General features: G+C 36.7%; 1 protein-coding gene across 4 annotated transcripts in view; it reads left to right on the top strand.

Moving 5' to 3' along the window:
- Positions 1-24,805, top strand: part of DIAPH3 (diaphanous related formin 3) — a 609,701-nt gene that overhangs the window by 27,474 nt on the left and 557,422 nt on the right. For 3 of the 4 annotated variants that reach the window (XM_077158392.1, XM_077158395.1, XM_077158394.1), the window contains exon 2: positions 8,436-8,468. The exons of the other annotated variant lie outside the window; for it this stretch is intronic. In XM_077158392.1, the coding sequence (XP_077014507.1) occupies positions 8,436-8,468 (33 nt within the window). The remainder of the gene's footprint in view (positions 1-8,435; positions 8,469-24,805) is intronic. 4 annotated transcript variants of the gene reach the window in all.

Here is a 24,805-nt window from a genome sequence, read left to right as displayed (position 1 = left end):
TATCTCTCACTTTGAAATCCTTTTTTTTTTTGGCATGGGCAGGCTCCAGGAATCGAAGCCAGGTCTTTGGCATGGCAGGCAAGAATTCTGCCACTGAGCTACCGTTGTACCACCTTGAAGTCCTCTTGCGTTTCTTATCTGAACCATTCATTGATATTGTTTCAGGGACATCTGCTTTTTTTTTTTTTTAAGTGAATTATACAACAAGAAAGTCTTAGGTGTGCAGACCAAGGTTGATATTTAGTGGCTGATAGTGATGGTGTTTGAAGCAGAGTTTCTCATATGGTCTTGAGTAGCTGCGGCAACATCATGGAGAGGCCCTTTAACCATGCTGGTTCTTAACCCCACCTCAGACCTACTGAATCAGCATTTTGGGAGGCTGAGACCTTGTAATCTACTTTTTTTTTTTCTTATGGACTATAACATCAAACCAAAAAAAATTAAGTTTCCAAGTACATTTTAATAAGTAGTTATAGGGACAGATTTTAAAGTTTGGTATCTGTTACTGTTCCATGATTTTTTCTTTTTTTTTCTTCTAGCTGCTCCAAGACACTGGAGACTAAAAGAAATATCAACATAATGATTCAGGTGTCATACTCATTTGTTAAATCTTATCTTCTCTGTTGTACTCCTCCTTCTCTTTTTTATGAAAAATAATATATATACAAAAAAGCAATTAATTTCAAAGTACATCACAACAATTACTTGTAGAACAGATTTCAGAGTTTAGTATGAGTTACAGTTCTACCATTTTAGGTTTTTACTTCTAGCTGCTCTAAAGTACTGGAGACTAAAAGAAATATCAGTGTAATGAGCCAGTACTCATATTCATTTGTTAAACCTTACCATCACCTTTGATCTTCCTCCCACTTGTTAGCGTTATTTGGGTTATGCCCATTCTAACTTTTTCATGTTGGAAGGGGCTATCGATAGTATAGGATAGGCTGATGGAACTAGCTGATGTTCTGGAGAGTCTGGCTCCACTGCATTTCAGGACTTACCTGGTCCAGGGACCCATCTGGAGGTTGTAGGTTTCTTGAAAGTCATCCTAGTGCATGGAACCTTTGTAGAATCTTATATAATGCCCTATGTGGTCTTTAAGTTGACTAGAATGGTTTTGGTTGGAGTTTGGCAAGTTATGATAGGTAGCAATGTCTAACTGAAGTTTATGTAAGAGTGACCTCCAGAGTAGTCTCTCAGCCACTTTTACCTTATTTGTTATACTTCTTTTCCCCCTTTTGGTCAGGATAGCATTGTTGATCCCATGGTGCCAGGGCCAGGCTCATCTCTATGCTGCTAGGGAGACTTTTACCCCTGGTTGTCATGTCCTGCATAGGGGGGAGGGCAATGGTTTCACTTGCAGAGTTGGGCTTAGAGAGAGAGGCCACATCCGAACAACAAAAGAAGTCCTCTGGAGGTGACTCTTAGGCATACCTATAGGTAGACTAAGCTTCTCTGCTCATGTATAAGTTTCACAAGAGCAAGCCTCAAGATAAAGGGCTTGGCCTATTGATTTGGGTGTCCCTAATGTTTGACACAGTATCAGGGGATTCCCTGATGTTTAATAGTTCCATATTTTTTCTCCCATCCTATAAGGGTTTTGCCAATACTTTTTGGTTATCTGCTTAATATACTCTGGGATATATCTAGGTATTGCATTAAGTTATACAGAATTAAAGACTCATTCTTATTCTGGAATCCCTGTGTTTGGATTGTTTAAATGATCTATCTATGTTACAGCTTGGGATCTTTTTCATTGCTTGTGATGAAGTATAATCTACTTATTCAAATAAAATCTTAGTGTGATTCTTGTACACAATACAAAGTTGAAAACCAGCTGGAGAGAGTCTTATCTATGAAAATTGGGTCTGAGACAAGTATGTTAGGTTTTAATCTTACAGGTTTTCCTTTTGTCTGTAATCCCTCACAGTGACCCAGTTAAATGATATACATTTAAGGGTTTAAACTGTAAGATCCAAAAATTATTTTAAAAAATTACCATACATTTGGCTCCAATGACAATGACAAATTGAGTCAAGACTACTATCTCGATACCTGATGGAGGCTGTCATGTACCTGATAACATAAAAGGACAGATCTTTCACCCTACTGCTAGTTCAAAAGTGTTAACCAATGAAAGAGAACATAAAATTTGCTAATATTTTAGGCTACAGCTTAGAATCTTTTTCATTGCTTGTGGACTTCAGCGGTTTGTATATTATATAATTTGTCTGTTCTTTGTTACCTGCAGGTGGACTAAGTTGGGTGGGAGAGGGACTCTTTCTTCAGACAGCTTGATATTCACAGCATTTGGCACAGCATTCTGAAAGCTCTAGGTCCGTTTTTCGAAAGCATGTACTATCTTCACAAAGTTCTGATGCATTGTTTAAATAAATAGAGACCTATCTTCAGTGTTTCTACTTTTTTATTTTTTGATCCTGTATTCTTTTGAGGAAAAATCTATAAAGACCTTTTTGTTTCAATCCCAGAGTGATCCTCTTGTCCATATATCATAGAACTGTCACTAGCAGAAAAAATTGTTATCTGTATGCATTTGGGGTTCCTTCCTTTATTAGAGAACAAATAGGATTATCAAATTGAGAAACATAGGGCCACAGTAAGAAGGGAGTATTTTTGGCTTTGCGTATGAGAGGTACCTTAAGAAAAGAGCCCCAATGCTCACTAGTTTCACAGCTTAACCAGTTACTGTTGGTCCTGTGTACAGAACTATTTATATTTTGATCTCAATTTTATTCTATCTAGTGTTACAAAGCATTAATTATAATCATGGAATCATAGTTTTACCTTTGGTTTTACATTTTGGCTTTACCAAAAGTCACATTTTTAGTTGTGAAAGTTTTGATATGTTTAAAACTATATGCCTTGGTTGCTCAGTGGCAGAATTCTTGCCTGCCATACCAGAGACCTGGGTTCGATTCCCAGAGCCTGTCCATGCCAAAAACAAACAAACAAACAAATAAACAAAAAACTGTATACCTCCCTCCCTCCCCCCTTTCCTCTTTCCCTTCCACTCTCCCTTGCTCAACTGTGACCTCAAAAGTTTCTATTAGGTTTTATAAGGTGTTTTATTTACTTTAATAGTCAATTTTATGTTTCTGTTTCCTTCTTGGAGTGGGTGTCAGCAAATGCTACTTTTGAGCTGGGATTGATGTGTGCAATTCCTATTTTCCTCAAGTGGAAGACAGTAAAGAATATTTCTGGTGGCTATAAAAGAGAGGTACTTCTCCATTTTTTAAGTGCCTTAGTTAACCAGACATTTTAACAGTACCTCAAGTATCAGTATAAAAGCAATATTTTTATATAATGAAGTTTTTCTCTTTTTTAAATTAGGGATATTACCCCTGTAATTGTGTGTCTATAAAGGTAAGAGAAAAACCCCACAGAATTATCTGAGGATTCTTTCCCTTTTTTAGGTAGCAATTTCAATTTAATGGATAGTCATCTTTTTGGAAGTATAATTTAAACAGAAAGGACCTTGAGATAATGTAAACCTTTTAATGATAAATTTAATATTAACCTTCAAATGCCCCACTATTTAGTGTTTGTTTATTTTATTTTTCATTAGATCCTGCTTGAAGCTAATCATGACTGGAAATTTCAGTTTTTAGGGGAGATTACTAGTGCTTAGATCTATTTAGATGTTTAAAGCTAACTGGTTTTAATGGTTTCACGTTTGTAATCTCTGTTCTTCTGGAAGCTAAATCTTTAAATGGAACATTTTCTGATTTTACTGTTTTGATATAGAAACACATTCATGGATCAGTTTTCCAGTTGTTTACTCTGTGAGTCAGTATGTCCAGTACTGTCATGTGCCCCTGACTTTGCTGTCATTTCTTGCCCTACTGGTTTTTCTTAGTATTGAGAATCAATAGGTAAGTTTTCTAGAAGGGAAGAAATAATGAGCACGACTTTAGCTTCTTGTTTTCTCTCAGACTCCGTTTTACTTCCCACACCTACATGCCCTTGAGTTATCTTATTTCTCCAGGTAAGCTGTCCCTGCACTATAATTCTGTTGTCATCACCATATACTTTTTTTGTGTTTGAAAGATTGTGTATTGTAATATAGATTGTAACTGGACTAATATATGTGACTACATAGTTTTCAAAAAACAGGCTAAACATTTAACAAAATAGTTAATCCTTTTAATAGTTTAAGCTAGAACCTCAATGAAAGGATTTAAGAATATAAAAAAACTATGACGAGAGGTGGGACAAAATGGTAACATAGTGAGGTGTGGAATTTAGTTTGCCCTCCAGAGCAGCTAGTAAATAGCCAGGAACAGTACAGGACAACTGCTGGGGCTACGGCAGTGACTGGACACATAGAGTACACCAGTCTGGACTAGCTGGACCAGCTGCGAGCACACCCAGAGTCGTGAGTCCCCCAAGCCACGGAGGCCGGCACCCCTCGCCCACAGGCTGGTTCTCAGAGGGGAAAGGGAAGAGACTTTACTAGCAGAAGGGGCTGAGTGCAACCAAGCTCCAATTATGAATTAATTAACAAATTCTGACTACTAAAAATAGGCCCCCAGCTCAGCTAAACCTCAAATAAAAGCTAAAGTTACTAGTTTATGGCCTGGCACAGACGGGGCAGGGCTGATGGTGAAAAAAAAAAAAAGATTTTTTGGATTGGAAAGCACAAAATACTTGAAAAAGTATGGACTCTAAAAAAAAAGAGGGGGCATATAGGACCTGGAGATATGTAGAGCAACTTACCAACTTAAGTTCTTGACTAACAAACCCGAGGAATGGAAGTCCTGCTCAGAAAGGGATTTTTTTTCCCTTGTTTCTACCATTTAGTTGCTCTCAGTCTCCAACTGCCCCAGGCAAGGGCGGAATGAAATTTGCCTGAGAGACATAGAGGCTGGTCAGGTGAAAGGAGATAATTTCCTGGAACCTGTGCCTTCCCCAGGAAAGGGATGGGGCCCAGCTCAGGTGGAATCCCTTCCTCAAGGAGTTCAAACCCCAGGGACTGGAAAACTTAAGTGATTAAAGCCAGCCTACAATCTCTCCTCTGTCTCCACCATGCTGAAGTTAAAGGTATTGCATCACCTTATGCTGGTGGGACCCGCAGGCAGACAAGCACCACATACTGGGCAGGATAAGAAAAACAGAGCCCAGAGACTTCACAGAAAAGTCTTTCTACCTGCTAGGTCTCACCTTCAGGGAAAACTGATGCTGGAGACTCTTACCTCCTGAAAGGAGGCCAGTCTGGTATGGGAAAATCTGACTGGGGTCTATAATACCTAAGTAGACCCTCCTAAGGAAAATGGAAAAAAAAAGCATCATACAGGCAGGGCAGGAAACAGGAAAACAAGAACTGAAAAATTCTTATCCGTTAAACAAAACCTATGCTAGAGGTCTAGAATAAGCTGAACTGAATGTCAAAGAACAGATAAGGAACAAAGCCATCCAGCAAGAAAATCCTAGGTAAAAGAGTGAAAATACTCTCCAGAATAAACTAAATAAGGAAATTAAATGCCTAGATGCCCACAAAAAATAACGAATCATACCAGGAAAATTGAAGATATGGACCAGTTAAAGGAACAAACCAACAATTCAAATGAGATACAGGAATTGAAACAATTAATTCAGGATGTTCTAACAGACATGGAAAATCTCATCAAAAATCAAATCAGCGAATTGAGGGAGGCTATAAAGAAGGCAAGGGATGAACAAAAAGAAGAAATTGAAAGTTTGATTAAATAAATCACAGAACTTATAGGAATAAAAGGCACAATAGAAAAGATGAAAAAAACAATGGAAACCTAGTGTTAGATATCAAGAGGCAGAAGATAGGATTAGTGAACTGGAGGATGGGACATCTGAAATCCAACAAGCAAAAGAAAATATAGAGAAAAGAATAGAAAAACTATGACAAAAAAGTGGATCTTTGTATGTCTTATTTTTATACAAGTATGATTGTATTTTTTTCTGAAAGTTATGAGTCTTACTCTAATTTAAAAGATTGTCCAAATTTTAGGTCTTTAAGTGGAATTTACATCTTCTGGATTTGTAACATAAATTCCCTGTTTTTCCTATCTAGTACTTTACTTTCTGTATCTTCTAGGCAGCTTTTAGGCCATAAATCTGACATGGGGCCTGGTCTCATTTCTCTAAAAATTGTTTGTCTGTTTTCATTGTGTCCTCTCTCTTTTTTAACATCAGATTTATGACATTTTCTTTCGGCAACTCAAACTGGCATTTGGGAATATTTGAAGTATAAGTAGAAATTTTCTTTTTAATTGTGGCATACTATTCTAGGTAGGATTTAAGCTTTATATTTTATTTCTTTGGACTTTTTAAAAAATGTATTTGTATTGAGATATCTTCACACACCATACAATCCATCCAAAGTATACAGTCAGTGGTTCACAGTATTTTCACACAGATGTGTATTCATCACCATGGTCATTTTTAAACCATATGCATTAATCCCTTTGGCCTTACTTTTTAAGCATTAAGGCACTTGGCATGCTACTATGTCAGAAGTTGGCTACATTCCTCTTTTCTTGTCACAGGAACTTGAAATGACCATTTTCAGGAGTAATATGGATTGTGACTGGTGGGGGGTGGTATCTCTGGTTGGAGAAATACTAACCCAATTGAGTTGTGGTTAACCAAATGCAATAGGGCTGGAAACTCTTTGGACAGGAAAACATAAAGATGACAGGCAATCAGGAAGGGAGCTCCACACAGCCATTCCCATCACTCTTTTCTCTGCAAACTCAATAGCTACTTAATTCTACAGTGTGACATAGGGATGACTGGCCCTGAGTTACCTAGACATTTTATAATCATGTCTAGGATCACACTTACACTTAAAGACCTCTATGCAATCTTGTTAGTTTCAGAGGCTAAACATATTGATAAAAAGCAAATTTTACAGCCCAGGATTAGATATGAGTCATAGTCAATCCTTCTTACTCCCTTGGTTTTTTTAAATTGCAGTAGTTGCTTTATTGCAGTGGTCTGGAAACAAACACACAGTATCTCTGATGTATGCCTGCAGTCTTTTTTTTTTTTTTTTTGATATTTTTATTGAAAAATCTTCACACACATACAGCCCATACATAGCATACAATCAGTGGCTCATAGTATCATCACATAGTTGTGTATTTATCACCATGATCATTTTTAGAACATTTGCATCATTCCCAAAAAAGAAAAAAACTCATCCATCCCATGCCCATTACCCCTCCCTGCTCCCTTGTTTTTGATGTCCCTACTCACAGAATGTAGTTCTAACTCAATAGGCAGTTTACTCTGGAACTTAGTGGTGTGGCTAATAATAGTCGTTCATTTGGCTGCCTTCTCTTTGGTGTACAGACACACGTTTTGGGTCCCTCCAGTTATTTTTCTAACTCTGTGTTAGAAGAAAGAACATCTTGGTGAAAGAAAGAGAGGGGAGAATCTGAGATGGTCCTGTATACTGTAGAGACTGGATCATCATAGAGGTAGCTACATAAACAAAAAATTGTGTGTACCCCAGGTTACAAACCTGAGTGTTAAATTCATTCTGTTCAGTACCTGTTGAATTTAACTATGTGCTACTTGTTCTATTAGATGATGATGGCTGACATATGCCCTTTTTTACTTTTAGCATAATAGACATAGTTTACTATTTAGAAAATGTGTTTGACTCTGTCTCTATCCTTTGAAGGATCTCATGCTACAATGAATAAGAGAGAGGAAAACTGGTAATTGATTCCAGGCACTTGAATACAAATCTTGCTCGACTCTTATAAAATTTAGATTTCTATCTTTTTTTTTCCTGAATACTAATTTTTTTCTTTTGAACTCCTCTTTGCAAGAAAGTAATTTATTCACTTTCTAAAGTGGCCTTATGCTTGCAGCAAAAGTGTTCTTTAAGAAGCTAGCAATGAAATGAAAAAGTGTCTGTCATTACCATGTGATAAATCAAACTGGTGTTAAAGATGTAAATAGTCATTCGGTAAACTCTTCTTCTTACTAGAATTAAGTTAGCTAAGCTAATAAAGCACCTCATTATCTATTACACTTTATGCAATGGTAGATTTAAAGTTTCTCTGTTTTATAATATAAAAAATTTTCTAAAAATAAATTTTTATCTATATACATTGAGTTCTAAGTGCACATAATTGATAGCAACTGACACCAATAATTGGATGAATATATTTACTGTACTGCAATTAGGCTTCTAGTTTATGAGGTATACAAAGCCAAGAAATTTAGTAACTATTTGAAACTACTCCTTTCAGGGTAACTTTTGCCCTTCTTTTTGAGAAAGAGTAAAATAATATAGAATGCTTTTTTATTAAACTCAGGAATTTAATAATCAATTTAGGGCTGCAGGATTTTAAATGTACTCTATTAACTAAAATAAAATAAAGCTGTTATAAATTACTAATATCATTGGTTTCTTTCATTTGCAGCATTTAAATATTAGGACACTGACGGATGACATGGTAAGGCTATCTTCAATGTTCCCTTTGTTATGAATCTTAACTAACTGTGTGATGTGGATGGCTTGCTGTGCTAACACCTTCCTTTGAAATTGCTTAAAATTGCATGCTCTGGAATATACTATTTTTATAGTGCTGAAATAAGAGGCAGAGCTGGTAAAATACATTAAATTGTTGCTTTAAAACAGTAGATGGGAATAGTCAATATGTTAATTTAAAAAATGTGTTTGATTACAAATTGTTAGTCAACTTTGAATCATTCAAATCAGCTCTCATTCTTTGGGGGTGAATTGCGCTTCAAAAAGAGGTTGAAAAAATAGCTAAAGGCATGTCAGTTTTTCAGAAATATATAGTTGCTAATTAAAGTAAACCAGACTGAAATATCATGCATGTATTTTAAAAGTTTTTGCTAAAAATTTGAGAAACAAGCATGCCTTTGCATGTGCTCTGCATGTTGAAAATAATAAGGTTTCCTTATTAAGTAACTACTACTTTATATTACCATTACAGATACTTGAATATTCAAGTATATTTTTCTGAGAAATATATTTTTAAATGTATTTCTATTTAATATAATTGTAATGTTAATTTAATGTTTTTGTAATTCCTGTTTAATGGCAGAGGAATAATAAGAACAATAATCCCAAATAAACAACACCAAAAATAGAAATGTGATATAGAGGAAAAAGCATGGCACTCAATCATCCAGGTTTAAAAGCTTACCTTCATCACATGTCAAGTAGGAAGCAGAGTTCCTAGAATATAGTAAGCACACTCAAAACATGGTTAGAACCTCTGATATCCAGAGTATCCTTTTGGCCACCTGGGTAAAGTTTGTCAGAAAGAAAGCCATACCTGAAAGAGAACAAAGCTCACCCGATCGTGGAGAAGAAAATAATTTATTTATAATCTTGTAAGAACTGATGTGCAACAGAAATGTGGTGGCTGGCATGCCAAACAACATGAGGCAACAACATTTATTCCTTCAGCCTGGCACGGCAGATCCCTCCCCTGTTTCTCCATTGGCTTGGGTACTCCAGAAATTACAGCTTATCCGAGAGGTCTAACTGACCCTATTCCCCATCTTCCGGCAATCCTAGCCCCTACTTTTTTCCCCCATATAAGGAAATGGCGTCAATCCCCAAGTTTATATTAGCAGTTCCCTCCCTCCCCCTGACCGTGGAACTGGTCTGGGCTGGTTTTGCAGCCTTTTGTTTAGTAAGTTTCATTTCTCCCGTTCTGAGCCATTTTGTGTGAAAGCTCAGCTTAATTGTATTCTTACAGGTGGACATGCAAAGTTGAATGAGACATGGATTTGGATATGAAGGTTTTAAAAACTTGAATTAGAATGTTAGTTTTATTCCTCCGGACAGTATCTCTGATGGAGAAAGATATTTATGTAAAATTTCTGGATAACATTTATTTTGCATATGATAGTACTTATAAAATGGTAGTAATATGGAGCCCTTATCCAGACCATATATAAAAGGTTTAGGAGCTGAAAGGGTGAGAAAGAAGGACGATAGACCGGGAAATTTAGAGCAGGCGGGTTTATTTCTGCGCTGTGGGCTGAGCTCACCGAACCCAAGATGGAGGGAGGTGAATCAGCGCGTGGGTGGTTTTAAAGCAACGGGGTCAGGTGCCCTCCGGAAGGGGCGGCTCTCCGGAAGTCAGGTATCCGGAAGGGGCGGTTCCAGGAGCCATGTTGGGAGGGGCGACACAGCCTCCACAGCTTCAATTGCAGTGCCTTTTCCCGATCCCCGACCTAACAGTATTGATTTTTTCTCATATTGCAAGTTGAATACTGTCTTCATTTTCCAAATGAGGATATTGGGGCTCAGATTATTTGAATAGCTTGTCTAAGGATATACCGCTAGCAGGTAGTACAGCCATAACTTGCCTCTTGTTCCACTTAGTTCCAGATCCCATACATTTACTGTGCTGGATAAACCAATTTTATTATTGGCTTCATAATGCCAATATTATTTACCCATTTAAAGTATATGATCCATTGTTTTTTTTTTTCATATTTAACTTTGTTGTATGGTATAACATATACAAAGCAAAGAAATAAAAAAGCAATAGTTTTCAAAGCACTCTTCAGCAAGTAGTTGCAGGACACATCCCAGAGTTTGTCATGGACTACCGTACAATCCTCGTATTTTTCCTTCCAGCTGCTCTAGAATATAGGAGGCTAGAAGGCTTAGGTATTTTTTTTTTCATCACAATCAACTTTTATTCCTTCTGTTTTTGTGTGAAATATAGCATGTATACAAACGCTATACATTTCAAAACTCAGCACCACAGTTAGTTGTAGAACATGTTTCAGAGTTTGACATGCGTTACAATTTCACAATTTTAGGTTTTTACTTGTAGCTGCTCTAAAGTATTGGAGACTAAAAGAGATGATCAATTTAATGATTCAGCATTCATATTCATTTGTTAAATCCTATCTTCTCTGTATAACTCCACCATCACCTTTGATCTTTCCATCCCTCTCTTTAGGAGTGTTTGGGCTATGCTAATTCTAAACTTTTGATATTGGAAGGATCTGTCACTAATATGGGGTAGGGAGATGGAACTATCTGATGTTCTGGAGAGGCTGGGCTGGGTTTCACAACTTATCTGGACCAGGGACCCATCTGAAGGTTGTAGGTTACATCAGTGCCGGCAACCCTTGTGGAATCTTATAAATTGCCTTAAGTGTTCTTTAGGATTGGCTGGAATGGTCCTGGTTGGGGGTTAGCAGGTTATGATAGTAAGGTTTAACTGAAGTGTGCATAAGAGCCACCTCCAGAGCAGCCTCTCGATTCTATTTGGACTCTCTCTGACACTGATACTTTATTAATTATACTTCTTTTCCCCCTTTTGGTCAGGATGGAATTGTTGATCCCATGGTGCCAGGTCTAGATTTGTCCCTGGGAGTCATCTCCCACGTCACCCGGAAGATCCATTGTTTGTTTAATATTATTCATAGAGTTGTATAGCCATCACTACAACAAATTTTAGAATATTTCCATGACCCCCAAAAGAAATCCCATTCCCCCATCTCTAGGTAACCACCACTCTACTTTCTGTCTGTAGATTTGCTTATTCTGGACATTTCCCACAAATGCAGTCATACAGTAGTGTATTTATGGTCTTTTGTGGCTGGTTTATTTTACTTAGCAAAATTGTTTCAAGCTTCAACCATGTTGTAGCATGTATCATTATTTCATTTCTTTTTATTATTGAATAATATCCCATACAATGCTTTTTTTGAGTTCCATCATATTTTAAGAGTGCTGCATTGTTTTCATTCCAACATCACCCTTACCTTCATTATAGGACAGTTTTCTGTCCTTGCATGCAGACCAGTCCCTGGTCCCCAGACCAGGCCACTCCAGAAGCCATCTTGCTCTGATCTTATATTAATAATGAGTATCCTTCTCAATGAAACCTTTCCTAATCCTCCTTTTCCATCTTGCCCCCATTTCTTACCTCTCCTTGCACCCTTGCAATCCCTGGGGCTTCTGGGTTACTACCATAATGCTCTGTGCATATTTTTATCAAAGTATTACATTGTTGATCGTCTGATTTTCTCACTGGTTTAAATCTTCTGAAGGCGGAGACAATGTAATATTTTTATTAATCTGTACATTGTCTGACACATATAGTAAGTGTTTTAATTAATTTCTTGTTGAATGAATGAAAGAAAGAATGAGTCACTGCCTTGATGATTTGCCTGGTATTGTGTTTTTCTTGAATCAGAGGCTTTTTGGGTTCCAGCAAGGCTTCTCAGAGATGGACTTTTGCTTTTGCACAGAATATAGAAGCTTCGAGAAGGACCTACTGTTGGTTTCTCTGATCATCTGTCTGGATTGCTAACTATTGCCCTCCCAGTTTTCATTTTATATATAAGCATTGGCTATTTCTCCTGATTCCTTGTTGCCTGCTTCATATTGACTTGCTATTAACTGGATTGTCTTTTCACTTTCTTTTGATCTTGTGCTTTAACCTGTCCCTGAGTAGGCCAGGGATTTAGTCCATAGAAGGACCTCACAGGCAATGTACTTAGGGCAGCTGGATCCAATGTTGTAGCTGTCATACAATAAGCATGGCTACCTTGAACAGGAGACTCCCAAAGTGAATTCATTCTTATTCACTGTTGACCAATGTATGTGGAAAAATTATTGGATTTGTAGTCAGAAGACTTGTTGAAAGAAAGCACTTCACCACTGTTCTAGTTTGCTAGCTGCCGGAATGCAATATACCAGAAACAGAATGGCTTTTAAAAGGGGGAATTTAATGAGTTGCTAGTTTACAGTTCTAAGGCTGAGAAAATTTCCCAATTAAAACAAGTCTATAGAAATGTCCAATCTAAGGCAGCCATCCAGGGAAAGATACCTTGGTTCAAGAAGGCCGATGAAGTTCAGGGATTCTCTCTCAAGTGAGAAGCTAATGGTGAACACAGTCAGGGCTTCTCTCTCAGCTGGACGGACACATGGCGAACACGGTGTCATCTGCTAGCTTTCTCTCCTGGCTTCTGGTTTCATGAAGCTCCCTGGGAGGCGTTTTCCTTCTTCATCTCCAAAGTTCTCTGGCTGGTGGACTTTCTGCTTTGTGGTGCTGCAGCATTCTCTGCTCTCTCTGAATCTCCCATTCTCCAAAACGTTTCCTCTTTTATAGGACTCCACATAAACCAATCAAGATCTACCCAAATGGGTGGAAGACATGTCGTCAGCACAACCACTTAATAGTTCTGCAACCTTGGTAAATCAATTATTTGGTGTTCATTTATTTGTAAAGCAGAATTACTCATTCCTTCTCTACCTTCCTCAGAGGTTTTGATAAGTTTCATTTAAGGCAAACTATGTTGAATTGCTACATTCAATTCTCTCCTTTTTTTCCTTTTTAAAAATGTTACCTGATGTATGGACAGAGAGGTGGTGTGCCGCATTTGCATCTGAGCCTTACAGGGGGTGTGTATTACAGGTCAGTGCATAACTGCCAGAAGGGAAAGGGTAGCTGGATATTTTGAGGGCTCTTTAAACTATTTCTGATGTGTTAGAGCTCAGGAATGTTTTGATATGTGCTGGCAATATGTTTCCTAATTAAAGTTTGCCACTCTCATACCTACAACATATACATTGCATATGTGCTTTTAATTTAGACTTTCTTAATATGAATATATATTGCATATGTGCTTTTAATTTAGAACTTCTAATGAGAATAGTCTTTTGTGGGTAGGACTTGAGAGAAAGCAAATAAGAATGGCGTTCTGCTCTAGTCATAAATTTGAAAAACGGTATTTTAGAAACATTAAATGGAAATACCATGGAAAACAGCATTAAAAACCGTCTCTTTAATTTGCTTTGTTAAAGGCAAAAGTACTTCACATTTCAAGGTTATTTCTTGAGTTATTATCAGAATTGAATTTTATAGGGCACAGTCCTGTTAAAGGAATGAATGATTACTATAGGGTTGGATTATTTAGGTAGAGGGTAGTGTATTTTAGACAGTATTTGTTCTACAAATGCTTGAGCATTCAGTATGTATATAGTACAGTTGAGCATTCACTATGTATATAGTATAGTCTGTGGCACTAGGGGAATACAAAGGTGAATAAATCTGTTTAGTTTATGTTCTTCCATTGTTTATAAGCTTGGTGAGAAGAAAATTTCCCCCATTAAGGCAAAATGGTTGGGAGGAGGAGAGTGAAAGGAGACAAATTGCAGTGGGTAAGTTGGAAGAAACTGAATGTGGAGGTCAATAAATGTTTTTGTAATCTAGGAGTTGTTTCCAACCTGTGCTTTTCTTCCTTGTCTCTCATAATCATTTGTCTAAAGTACAGTAATCCTATGATCTTCTTCATCCCTTTTTTAATTTCACCGCAGCCATTATTACCATCCCTTTTTTAACCAGTAGTAGTGGTCTTCAAACTTTTTGACTAGGACCCACAGCAAAAAATACACACAACACGCTTAGACACATGCACTCCCTTGCTCAATTGAAACAAAACTGGAAACAATATTTAACATTTCTGAGTATAAAGTGCCCTGATCTTTTCTTTTTCATTCCTTTCCACTCCTTTTCCTTCCTCTCCATTCCATTAAAAAAAGAAGTGGTTATTCCAATCCACTAAACTCATTTCATGACCTACAAATGGGTCACAACCACAAATAGAAAAACATACGTTGGTCTGCCTGGCAACTAAAGGAAATCACCAGGTGATATGGCAAGGGTTGATATGGAAAACATTATTACATTACAGTCCCTTCTCCCCTCCTCTAGTTTCCTTTTTAAAATGGAGTTAGTAATAGTATCAATCTTATAAGGTTGGACTTATAAGGTTGATAAGGTTCTCATAGTGAGGACTGCTATGAGAAATGACATGTGTATTTTTTTCCTATTGCTGCTGTAACAAATTACCACGAACTTAGTGGCTTAAAACAGCAGAGATTTGTTATCTTACGGTCCTGAATGTCAGAAATTCAAAATCGGTCTCACTGGGGTAAAATAAGGTGTTGGCTGGCAACCTCCTTTCTGGATGGTTTAGGGGAGTGTTTCAATTTCCTTGGCTGCTAAAGCAAATATCATACATTGGGTTGACTTAAAAAATGGAAATTTATTAGCTCATGGTCTTGAGACTGAGAAGTACAAATCAAAGCATCATCCAGCCAATGCTTTCTTCCTGAAGTTTGGCATTCTGGGGCTGGCTGCTGGTGATCCTTGGAACCCAGGGGCTTGTCTGTCACATGACAATGCACATGACAGCCTTGCTTTGCTTCTCCCTTCTCTTCCTGGTTCTGTTGATGTTCAGCTTCTTGCTTCCCCTGGCTTCTTCTCTCTCTAGCTGTCTGAATTACATTCCCCTTATAAAGAACCCCAATAGTAGGATTAGGACCCATCCTGATTGAGTTGGGCCATGCCTTAGTTGAAACAACCATATCAAAAGGTCCTACTTAAAAATGGTTCACACCCATAGGAATGGATTAAGTTTAAGAACTTGTTTTTCTGGGGTACCCACAGTTCCAAATCACCACAAAGAGAATCTGTTTTCTTGTCCTTTGCAGATTTTAGAGGCTGCCTTTTTGTTTTGTCTCATGTCCCCTTTCTCTATCTTCAAAGTGGTCAACTTTGAGCTGCTGCCATTTCTCTGGTTCACTTATCTCTGTCTTCCCCTTTTAGGACCCCTCTGATTTTATGGGGCTCACCCAGCTAATCCAGAATGATCTCCCTATTTTAGGATTATCCAGAATAATCTATTTTAAAGTTACTTGATTAGCAATCTTAATTCTACTTGCAACTTTAATTCCCTTTGCCACTTAAAGAAACATTTTTCATAGGTTCCAGGACATGCATGTCTTTGGAGGCCATTCTTCTGGCTATCATAACATGAAAGGCATTAAATCATGCTTGCCTCAGTTCAGTCTCAATAAATGGCAGCAGTTTATGGGAAGGAGAATACATGTGAGGAAAGGAGATCTAGAGACAAACATACAAAGGGAGTGGCAGATGAACGAACAATGTTCACTGTTATATTAGCGATGCTGGCTCTTCACTTGAGCTATGGGCTTTTAAGTTATTAACTTTTGTCTACTTTCTTGTGCTATTGATTAGTTGGTTGCTTCTGTTTAGCACCGTTTAGTTTCTTGTTTAATTTTTTACTGTCTTTGCATAAGTCATTTAGGTTTTGAAACTTAGTATCCTTCTTTATAGGGATTGTTTAAGGGACAGACTAATGTATGTTAAAATGCTTGGTACACCATGCATCACAATATTAGTGGTATGATTAATAACATGTACTGTTTCTTTTTATTGAGGTATGATATACAAACAATACAAGGCACCAATTTTAAGGGTGCAATCTGATAAAAGTTATACAAATGTGTACAATAATTTATATCTGCATACATGATATAGAATGTTTCCGTTATCCCCAAAAGTACCCTCTGAGTCTCTTTGCAGTTAATCACCTTCCCTCATCCCTCCCCCTGGCAAACACTGATCAGCTTTTTGAACTAAACTTCCGTTTCTAGAATTTTATATAACTGTATTTCAGTTCCTAGAATTTCATGTAAGTGGAATCACATAGCTTGTTACCTTTTGTGTTGTATTCTTTTATTTAGAATAATGCTTTTGAGACTCATTTAGCGGTTAGGCATATCAGTAATTTATTTTCTTTACTTATTAGTATTCCATTGTCCATATTGTGCCAAAATTGGTTTATCCATTCAACAGTTTGGATTGTTTCCAGGTTTTGACTCTTATGAGTAAAACTGCTATGAACATTTGAGTACAAGTCATTGTGCAGACAAATATTTTTATTTTGTGGGGTCAAATATTGTGTCTGTTTAACTTTCTAAGAAACTGATTATGACTAATGATGTTGAACATTTTTTTATGTGCTTACTTGCCATTAGTATCTTCTTTAAAGCATTTATTACTAGATATAGGGCTATTCAAGTTATCTGTTCTTCTTGAGGGAGCTTTGGTAGTTGATGTCGTTCAAGGAATTTTTTCATTTTGTCTTTGTTGTTTGATTTTGGGCATCAAGTGGTTTTTGATATTTCCTTATCTTTTTCCTGTAGAATCTGTATTGATGCCTCCTTTTCCAATCCTGATATTGATAATTTGTGTCTTCTGTTTTTTTTTCCTGTTTAGCATGGTTTGTCAATGTTATCCATCTTTGAAAAGAACCACCTTTTGTTTCCATTTTCTTTTAGTGCTTTTATTTTCATTTATTTGTACTCTTATCTTTTTCTTATTTCCTTCCTTTTGTTTTATTCGTTTGTGGGTTTTTTTTTTTTGGTGTCTTAAGGTGGAAGCTTAAATAATCTATATAAGATCTTTGTTTTCTAATATAAGAATTTTATATAATAAATTTCCCTCTGAGAGCTATGTTGGCTATATCCCACTAATTTTAATATTTGTATTTTCAATTTTATTCAGTTCAAAATATTTTCTATTGATTTCTTCTTTGACCCATGTGTTATTTAGATATATATTGTATGATTTTAGAATATTGGGATTTTCCAGATATTTTGTTACTGATCTGAAATTTAGTTTCCTTTTGACCAGCAACTGTATTTTGTGTGATTTCAATCCTTTTCAATTTTTCAGGTCTTGCTTTATGTCCCAGAATGTGGCCTGGCCTGTCTTTGTAAATGTTTTGTGTGTATTATGCTTTTGTTAGAATTGGTCTATAAATAGTAAATAGGTCATTGTGGTTGATATTTTTGTTCAAATCTTGTATATCCTTACAGATTTTCTGACTACTTCTAACAATCACTGAGCGAGGAAAGTGTTGTAGTCTTCATCTGCAATTTTGGATTTCATTTCTTCTTTCAGGAATATCAGTTGTTTTTGCTTCATGTACTTTGAACCTCTTCGATTAAATGCATATACATTTAGAATTGTGATAAATCCTTTATCATTATGAAATGCCCATTTTTGTCCCCAGCAGTAGTTCTTATTTTTTAGTCCTTGGAAATTTACTTGATTTTTCTTTTCTACTTGATGCACTTTTTCTGCTGCTTTTTTGAAGAACAAAGATATCTTGTTTCTGTGACATCAAACTTTCTCAGTTTTCACATCCTCCTGACCTTTCCTTTTCCATCTCTATTGTGTGTTTTTTTTCTTTACCTATCCTAAACTATTGTTATTTCTCAGGATTCTTTCCAGAAGCTACTGTTCTTCTCCTCTATATATAGTGCTTTACATGAATGATCCTGAGTTGAAGGTTGCAACTACCATCTGAATCCCAGTCTATCTTTATCACCTTTTCCTGGAGTTGAGGCACATTAATGTAGTAATCTACTGATTAATTTCATATAGATGCCCCATTTGTACTTGACACTGAACATGTCCCAAATTAAACCCTTCATTTTACCTTTTAAACTTCTTTCTACTCCTGTGTTCTCTTAGGAGTGAAGCTACTCCAATGTTACTTTCTGATTATTTCTTGATTTTCTCTCCTTTTTTCCATTCTTTCTATCAGAGTGCTAGTTCCCTCATTACTTTGTCTGGATTCTTATAACAGCTTCTTATTTCTCCTTAGAGGGCCAGTTTCCTTGCCTCTTGAACAGTGACCTAAATTGCATGCCTGACCATGTTTTGCCCTAAGTTGTGCCTGAGCTCTTTAATGTGACATATAAGGCCTCCATGAAGGACCCTTTCTCTTTCACTTAATAGTTATCTCTCAGTCAACCTGCCAGAACCTCCCTAAGAATAAAAAATGAGAAAAGTTGTTGGGGAATTTACTTGGGGACTGTAAAAACATAGTGAGGGAATGATAGCTGCTGGTCAGAATAATGATGTGTTAACTAATAGTGAGAATTATGACATTGTCATCTATGTGCTAACTAGTGATCTAAATGTTAGCCATAGAATTGTTACAGCAAGCTTCTAAGTTGGCACTAGGATTATTTCCACTTTTAAAAATGTCGAAATTAAGGCAAGAGAAAGATGAAGAAACTTTTTCAAAGTTACGTGGGCAGCCAGAAAAATCTGGTATGCTGGCTTCAGAGTCTATGATCTTTACCAGTTGCATATTGCCACTTGAGTACTGTCCTTCTCTACATTGAGAGTGCCAAGTTGAAAAACTAGAAATATCTCTCTTTTTTTTTTTTTTTTGCTCTTTTTCCATTGAAGCCATCTGTGTGAGACTTCTGACAAGGAAAAATTGTATCATAGCCATTGACCCTAGTCCTGAGGAAATTATTGTGAAGAACTCAGTGTAAAGATATACTGTTTCTATGAACTTTTATATAAGAAAATGAACTATTTCAAATATTATAAGTAAACAAAACAGGAAAAGGTCCATCCCAATGGAATAGTGATGTGTTTGACTGAGAGATATCAACAGGTAAAAGATATTTTTTTTTTTTTGCAAAAGACAGATAATTTTTTCTATATGGAAAGTACTTCATAGATTTAGCAAAAACTGCAGCCTGTTCCCAGATATAAGGAAAGCTTTTGTGGTTCTCCTCCGAGTTCCCCATGGGAATGTGGTCTTTGAGCTGCTGTGGATATCCCCTGATTTGGATGTGGGTTCTAATAATTGCTTTGAGCAGCTTCTGTGCACTCTGTTCTCTTGCCTTCTTACTGCTCTCCATGTGCCCACTATCTCACTCGCTATATTCACAAACATTTTAGACATTCCTGGGTGTTTTCTGTAAGACTGGGTCACACAAAATGAAGTTTCCCAGATAAATGTGACCTAACAGGACCGGGTTTTGTCTACCTGTTGACTGTTTCTGAAACTACCTGGCTGTGAAGTGTCTTGTCAGATATATCCTAAATTAAACATCACTTAATGAAAAAATAAAATTGTTTTGATTATTTGTGTTTGTGCCTAACTTGCAAGTCAGGTAATAGAACATAAATCATTAGTTTCACAAAATAAGAGCTCAAATTAAAAGTTATTTAAAATAGTTTTATCTTATTGGCCTAGTAGGATGTTTCTCTGTTCCACAATTTGTTTGTTTTGTATTTTTATGAATTTAACTTGTGTATTTCCTAGTTAAGAACTATGAGTAATAGAGCAAAAAGTGTGATAATATTTTCAGTTTTTTCCTGAAACTATATATTCAAAATATTCTTCTATGTAAAGTAGAAATACCAGCATGGACTCGAGCAACTGAATAAATATGGTAAAATACTTGAAAGTAAGTTCTCTAAAATTTAAACTATTTGCTAAGACAGGTGGTCCTTTCTTAGCCCATTAATATGAGTTAATTAGGACTTCCTGTACTTCGATTTTTAGTAATAACACTTAAGTACTATCTTAGAATCTTTAAATATTTATGGGATAGTTTAGAGAGTACCTCCTCAAAGCAATAGAAATTTAGGAATGAGATCAAGAGCTCTCAGAGTTGAATATACTAAGATGTAGGAGGGTGTGCAGACTTGTTTATTCATTCTTTTGTCCATTCATTCATTAAGCATTTATTGAGTGCTTAGTCCTACGCTAAGAATACAAAGATAATAAATCTAACTCGGCCCTCTTGAAACAGTGGGTGAAACAAATGTCTTTAACATTACTGATTGTAGTACAGTGTGATAGTTCCTGCTATAGTATTATAAGGTTCAGTGGAGGTGGTGAGGTCAACTTGATTTTGGGGAAGATTCACAGAGAAGATGACTACAGCAGGAATTTGAAGAATAAATTGGAATATGGTCTGCCAGTTTTGGTTGCTGGTAGAACCAGGCTGTAATTCTTTATTCTGGAATAATTTCACATCCTGGATGTCAACTGAGTTAGGTACTAAATGAAATATTACTGGAAGCATGTAGGGTTGGTATGTAGGAAGCAATTCTTGGGGTAATCATCTGATTTTTGTGTATGGTTATAATGATCTATGCTTTTAAAAAAATAAAGTGTAAATTTATATACAGATTTAATTTATATTTCCTTTTAAGTGGTAGTATGATATTGAAATATATGCAATTAGAATTGTATTTTGAGTAGATGTATATAGATATAATTTTGGGATTTCTTGAATCTTAGATTCTTCTGTTTCACAGATGTTGTACTTCTTTCCTTTATATGGTTATTTTCCATATTACCTGTATTAGTTTCCTAGAGCTGCTATAACAAAGTACCACAAACTGGGTGGTTCAAAACAACAGAAATTATTTCTCCAAAGAAGATATACAGATGGCCAGAAAACACATGAAAAAATGTTTAACATCATTAGCCATTAGGGAAATCCAAATCAAAACCACAGTGAGATACTAGTTTATACCCACTAGGATGGCTGTTGTTTAAAAAACAGGAAATAGCAAGTGTTTGCAAGGCCACGGAGCACTTGCAATCCTTATACATGGTTGATGGGATTGTAAAATGATGCAGACACTGTGGAAGTCAGTTTCATGGTTCCTCAAAAAGTTGAACCTAAAATTATATCCCTGCAATCCACTTCTTGGTATATACCCCAAAGAATTGAAAGCAGGGACTTGAACAGTTAGTTTTACACCAGTGTTAATAGCAACATTATTGTCAATAGCCAAAGATGGGACAATCCATATGTCCTTCGACAGATGAATGGATAAACAAGATGTGCTACATCCACACAGTGGAATATTTCAGCCATAAAAAAGATGCATGCTACAATATGGATAAACCTTGAAATGTTATGCTAAATGAAATAATCTAAACACAAAAGGACAAATATTGTATGATTCCATTTATATAAAGTGTGGTAGTTAGATTCAGGTGTCAACTTGGTCAGGTGAAAGTGCCTCGTTCTATTGCTATGGACATGAGCCAATGGCATGTGAACCTCATCTGTTGCTGATTCCATCTGCAGTTGGCTAGGAGGTGTGCCTGCTGCAATGAATGATGTTTGATTTAATTGGCTGGTGCTTAAATAAGAGAGCTCAATGTAGCACAGCCAAGCAGCTTAGCACACCTGTCTCAGCACACCTCATGTCAGCACTCGCAGCTCAGCCCAGGCTTTTGGAGATATAGAAAGGAATCCCCCTGGGGAAAGTTGTTGGAACCCAGAGGCCTGGAGACAAGGCCAGCAGAGATCACCCTGTGCCTTCCCACGTAAGAAATAACCTCAGTTGAAAGTTAGCTGCCTTTCCTCAGAAGAACTACATGTCAACTAAATAAATCCCCTTTTATTCAAAGCCAATCCATTTCTGATGTGTTGCATTCCAGCAGCTAGCAAATTAGAACATGAAGTATCTTGAATAAGTAAATTCACGGAGACAGAAAGTGGATCAGAGGTTATCACAGTTTGGGTGAGATGGGAAGTGGAGTTATTACTTAACGGATAAACAGTTTCTGTTTTAGGTCATGAAAATATCTAGTAATGGCAACTGGGATTGGTAGTATAACATTGTAAGAGTGATTAATGCCTGTTTGAGTAAGGATATTTATATAGATAGTCAGGTGCAGCAAGGACAAATGTCACAAAAGGTGTATGAATGAAACATTTCTTAATACTCGCAGGTCCTAGAACAGAGAGAAGCAGTAATCTCAACCAAGCAGGCAGTGAGCCAAAGTAAGGAAAACCTGGGAACTTTGCTTTTGTTTTGTTATATGATGGAGCTATAGCAGTAGGTGGAACAGTAGAGGGGATTGGGGAATTTGTATTTGATTTTTGTGGAGGTACAAACCCAGGTAAGATGTGGGAAGGAGAAGGAGAAGCTATCTTGTATAAGCAAATGTCAGTTGTTGTCACCTAATGACAGAGTCTTAGGGCAAAGTCCTGTTATTTTAATCCATTATAATACCACTGAATTGTACATTTAAAAATGGCTAAAATGCTTAATTTTGTGATATCTATTTATCTTTCTCTCTATATATATACTATTGTAATTAAAAAAACAAACCAAACCCCAAAACAGAAATTTATTCTTTCACAGCCCTGGAAACTAGAACTCTGAAATCAAGGTGTCAGCAGAGCCATGTTCCCTCTGAATCCTGTGGGGAGAATCCTGCCTTGCCTCTGTTAGTTTCTTTTGGCCCCAGGCTCCCTGTTTGTAACAATATCATGTCAATCTCTGCTGTTATGACATGTCCTTCATCTTTATGTCTGTCTCTTTCTGTCTTTCCCTCCTTGTAAGGACCCCAGTCATTGGATTTAGGGTGGGCCAGGATGATTTCTTCTTAAGATCATTGTCTAAGTATGTCTGCAAAGACCTTATTTCAAAATAAGGCTACATTCTGTGTTTCTGGAGGCATGATGTTTTTTCAACCCATTATATATAACAACCTTACTTCCTGATATTTAATTGCAGAAGTTCCTGCTTGCTTTAGTACAGGCAGCTGCTGTTTAAGTATTAGTGTTGGGGGAGACTGGATTTTGTTATTCAATATATAAAAGGCATAACACTTAACATTTTCCCTGATAGGCTATGTTAAATATTCCTTAAAATCCTTTTGAGAAGGATTTAGTGAGACAAGCAATGGCTGGTGTTCTAGGCTTGGAAAATATGAAGCTAATCACACATTTACTCACTTAAATATTAATACAGCACCCATTCTGTGCTCAGAACCATACTAAGTAGAAGGGAATAGTTCAATGAGTAAGATAACTATCCCTGTTCTTAAGGACTTAAAGCCTAATTCAGCAAACATCTATGTTAATAGGAAGTTTCAGAATAGCATGTGTATTATGTAATGGTAAGCATTAGGTCTGCTGGCATCTAACACTTCTGTATGAGACTGAAGATTGAGGTGAAATTGACCAGTTAAAGGAGAAAGGATATGAGTTGCAGGTGTGGACAAGTTCTGTGTGTAAGGAACAAGCATGTGTGTATTTAGGAGACTGCAGGCTACTTATTAAATCTAGAGCATACCGTGTAAGGGTGATGGAGTGAAAAAGAGTAACTGAAGAGGAAGCAAGGTTCAGATTATGATGGACCTTTGAGCTTTGGTAAAATATTTTAATTTCCTCCTCTTGAGTAATGGGGAGCCACTGAAGGGTTTTCAGCCCAGGAGTGAGGGATATACTTGAATTTGCATTTCAGTAGGATTAAAATGGTATCGGTGTAGAGAATTGCTGGGAGTGATAGGGTTAGGGGGCAGTGAAAACATGGATGCAAGTTTGGAGGCTGTAGCAGTTATTCAAGTGGGAATTGATAGTGGCCTGAATGAGGACAGTGGCAGTAGGGACAGAAAGATGAATTAAGATGGTACAGTCCACAAGGTTTGATTTAAATTTTCATCAAAGTTATCACAATTCACATAATCTCTCTGCTAACTTCAAATCATAATCAACCCATATCATCAATAAGCACTAATATACTTTTTTTCCCCATTCAGGTTTTAATCTGACTTCATTTCTCAACTCTTCAAGGCCTCCCAAATCCTTTTACTTTGCCCTTTAGAGCTCAAAGCCTGTCATCTTTGAATGTTCTTTTTCCTTGCTCTAATTGAAACTTGGATGTCTTTTCAAAGCTTTACTTCCTGGTGGCTTCTTCCTTCAAAAGCTGCCAGCTCTTTTTGAAGCATAAACCATCAGAGTATATATTTCCCCTTGTTGGTCTTAACTGTAGGTCTTCTAGTCTCTTCCATTGATTCATCAAAGATATTAGAACTTGAGTTACTTCCTTTTTTCCCACCTCTACTTCGGTTGCATCTTATATATACCTACCAGGGGTTCTTAACCTGGGGTCCCTAGACCACCAAGAGGTCTATAGTAGAATTTATGGTATCCTTGAACTTGAATGGGAAAAATAGTAAATCCTTATCTTTATTAGGCTTTAGTTGAAATTTATGTTTCCTTCAATTATGAATATAGGCAAACAAACAAAAAAACACAGTAGAACTTGATCTGTGATTCCATCACCAACAGAAGTCACAGATATTTTCAAAGCATATTACAGTCATTAAAGATATT

The sequence above is a fragment of the Tamandua tetradactyla genome, chromosome 4, assembly GCF_023851605.1.
Source record: "Tamandua tetradactyla isolate mTamTet1 chromosome 4, mTamTet1.pri, whole genome shotgun sequence".
Lineage (NCBI taxonomy): Eukaryota > Metazoa > Chordata > Mammalia > Pilosa > Myrmecophagidae > Tamandua > Tamandua tetradactyla.
The sequence above is the reverse complement of the archived record's forward strand: the minus strand, read 5'-3'. Positions and strand labels throughout refer to the sequence as shown.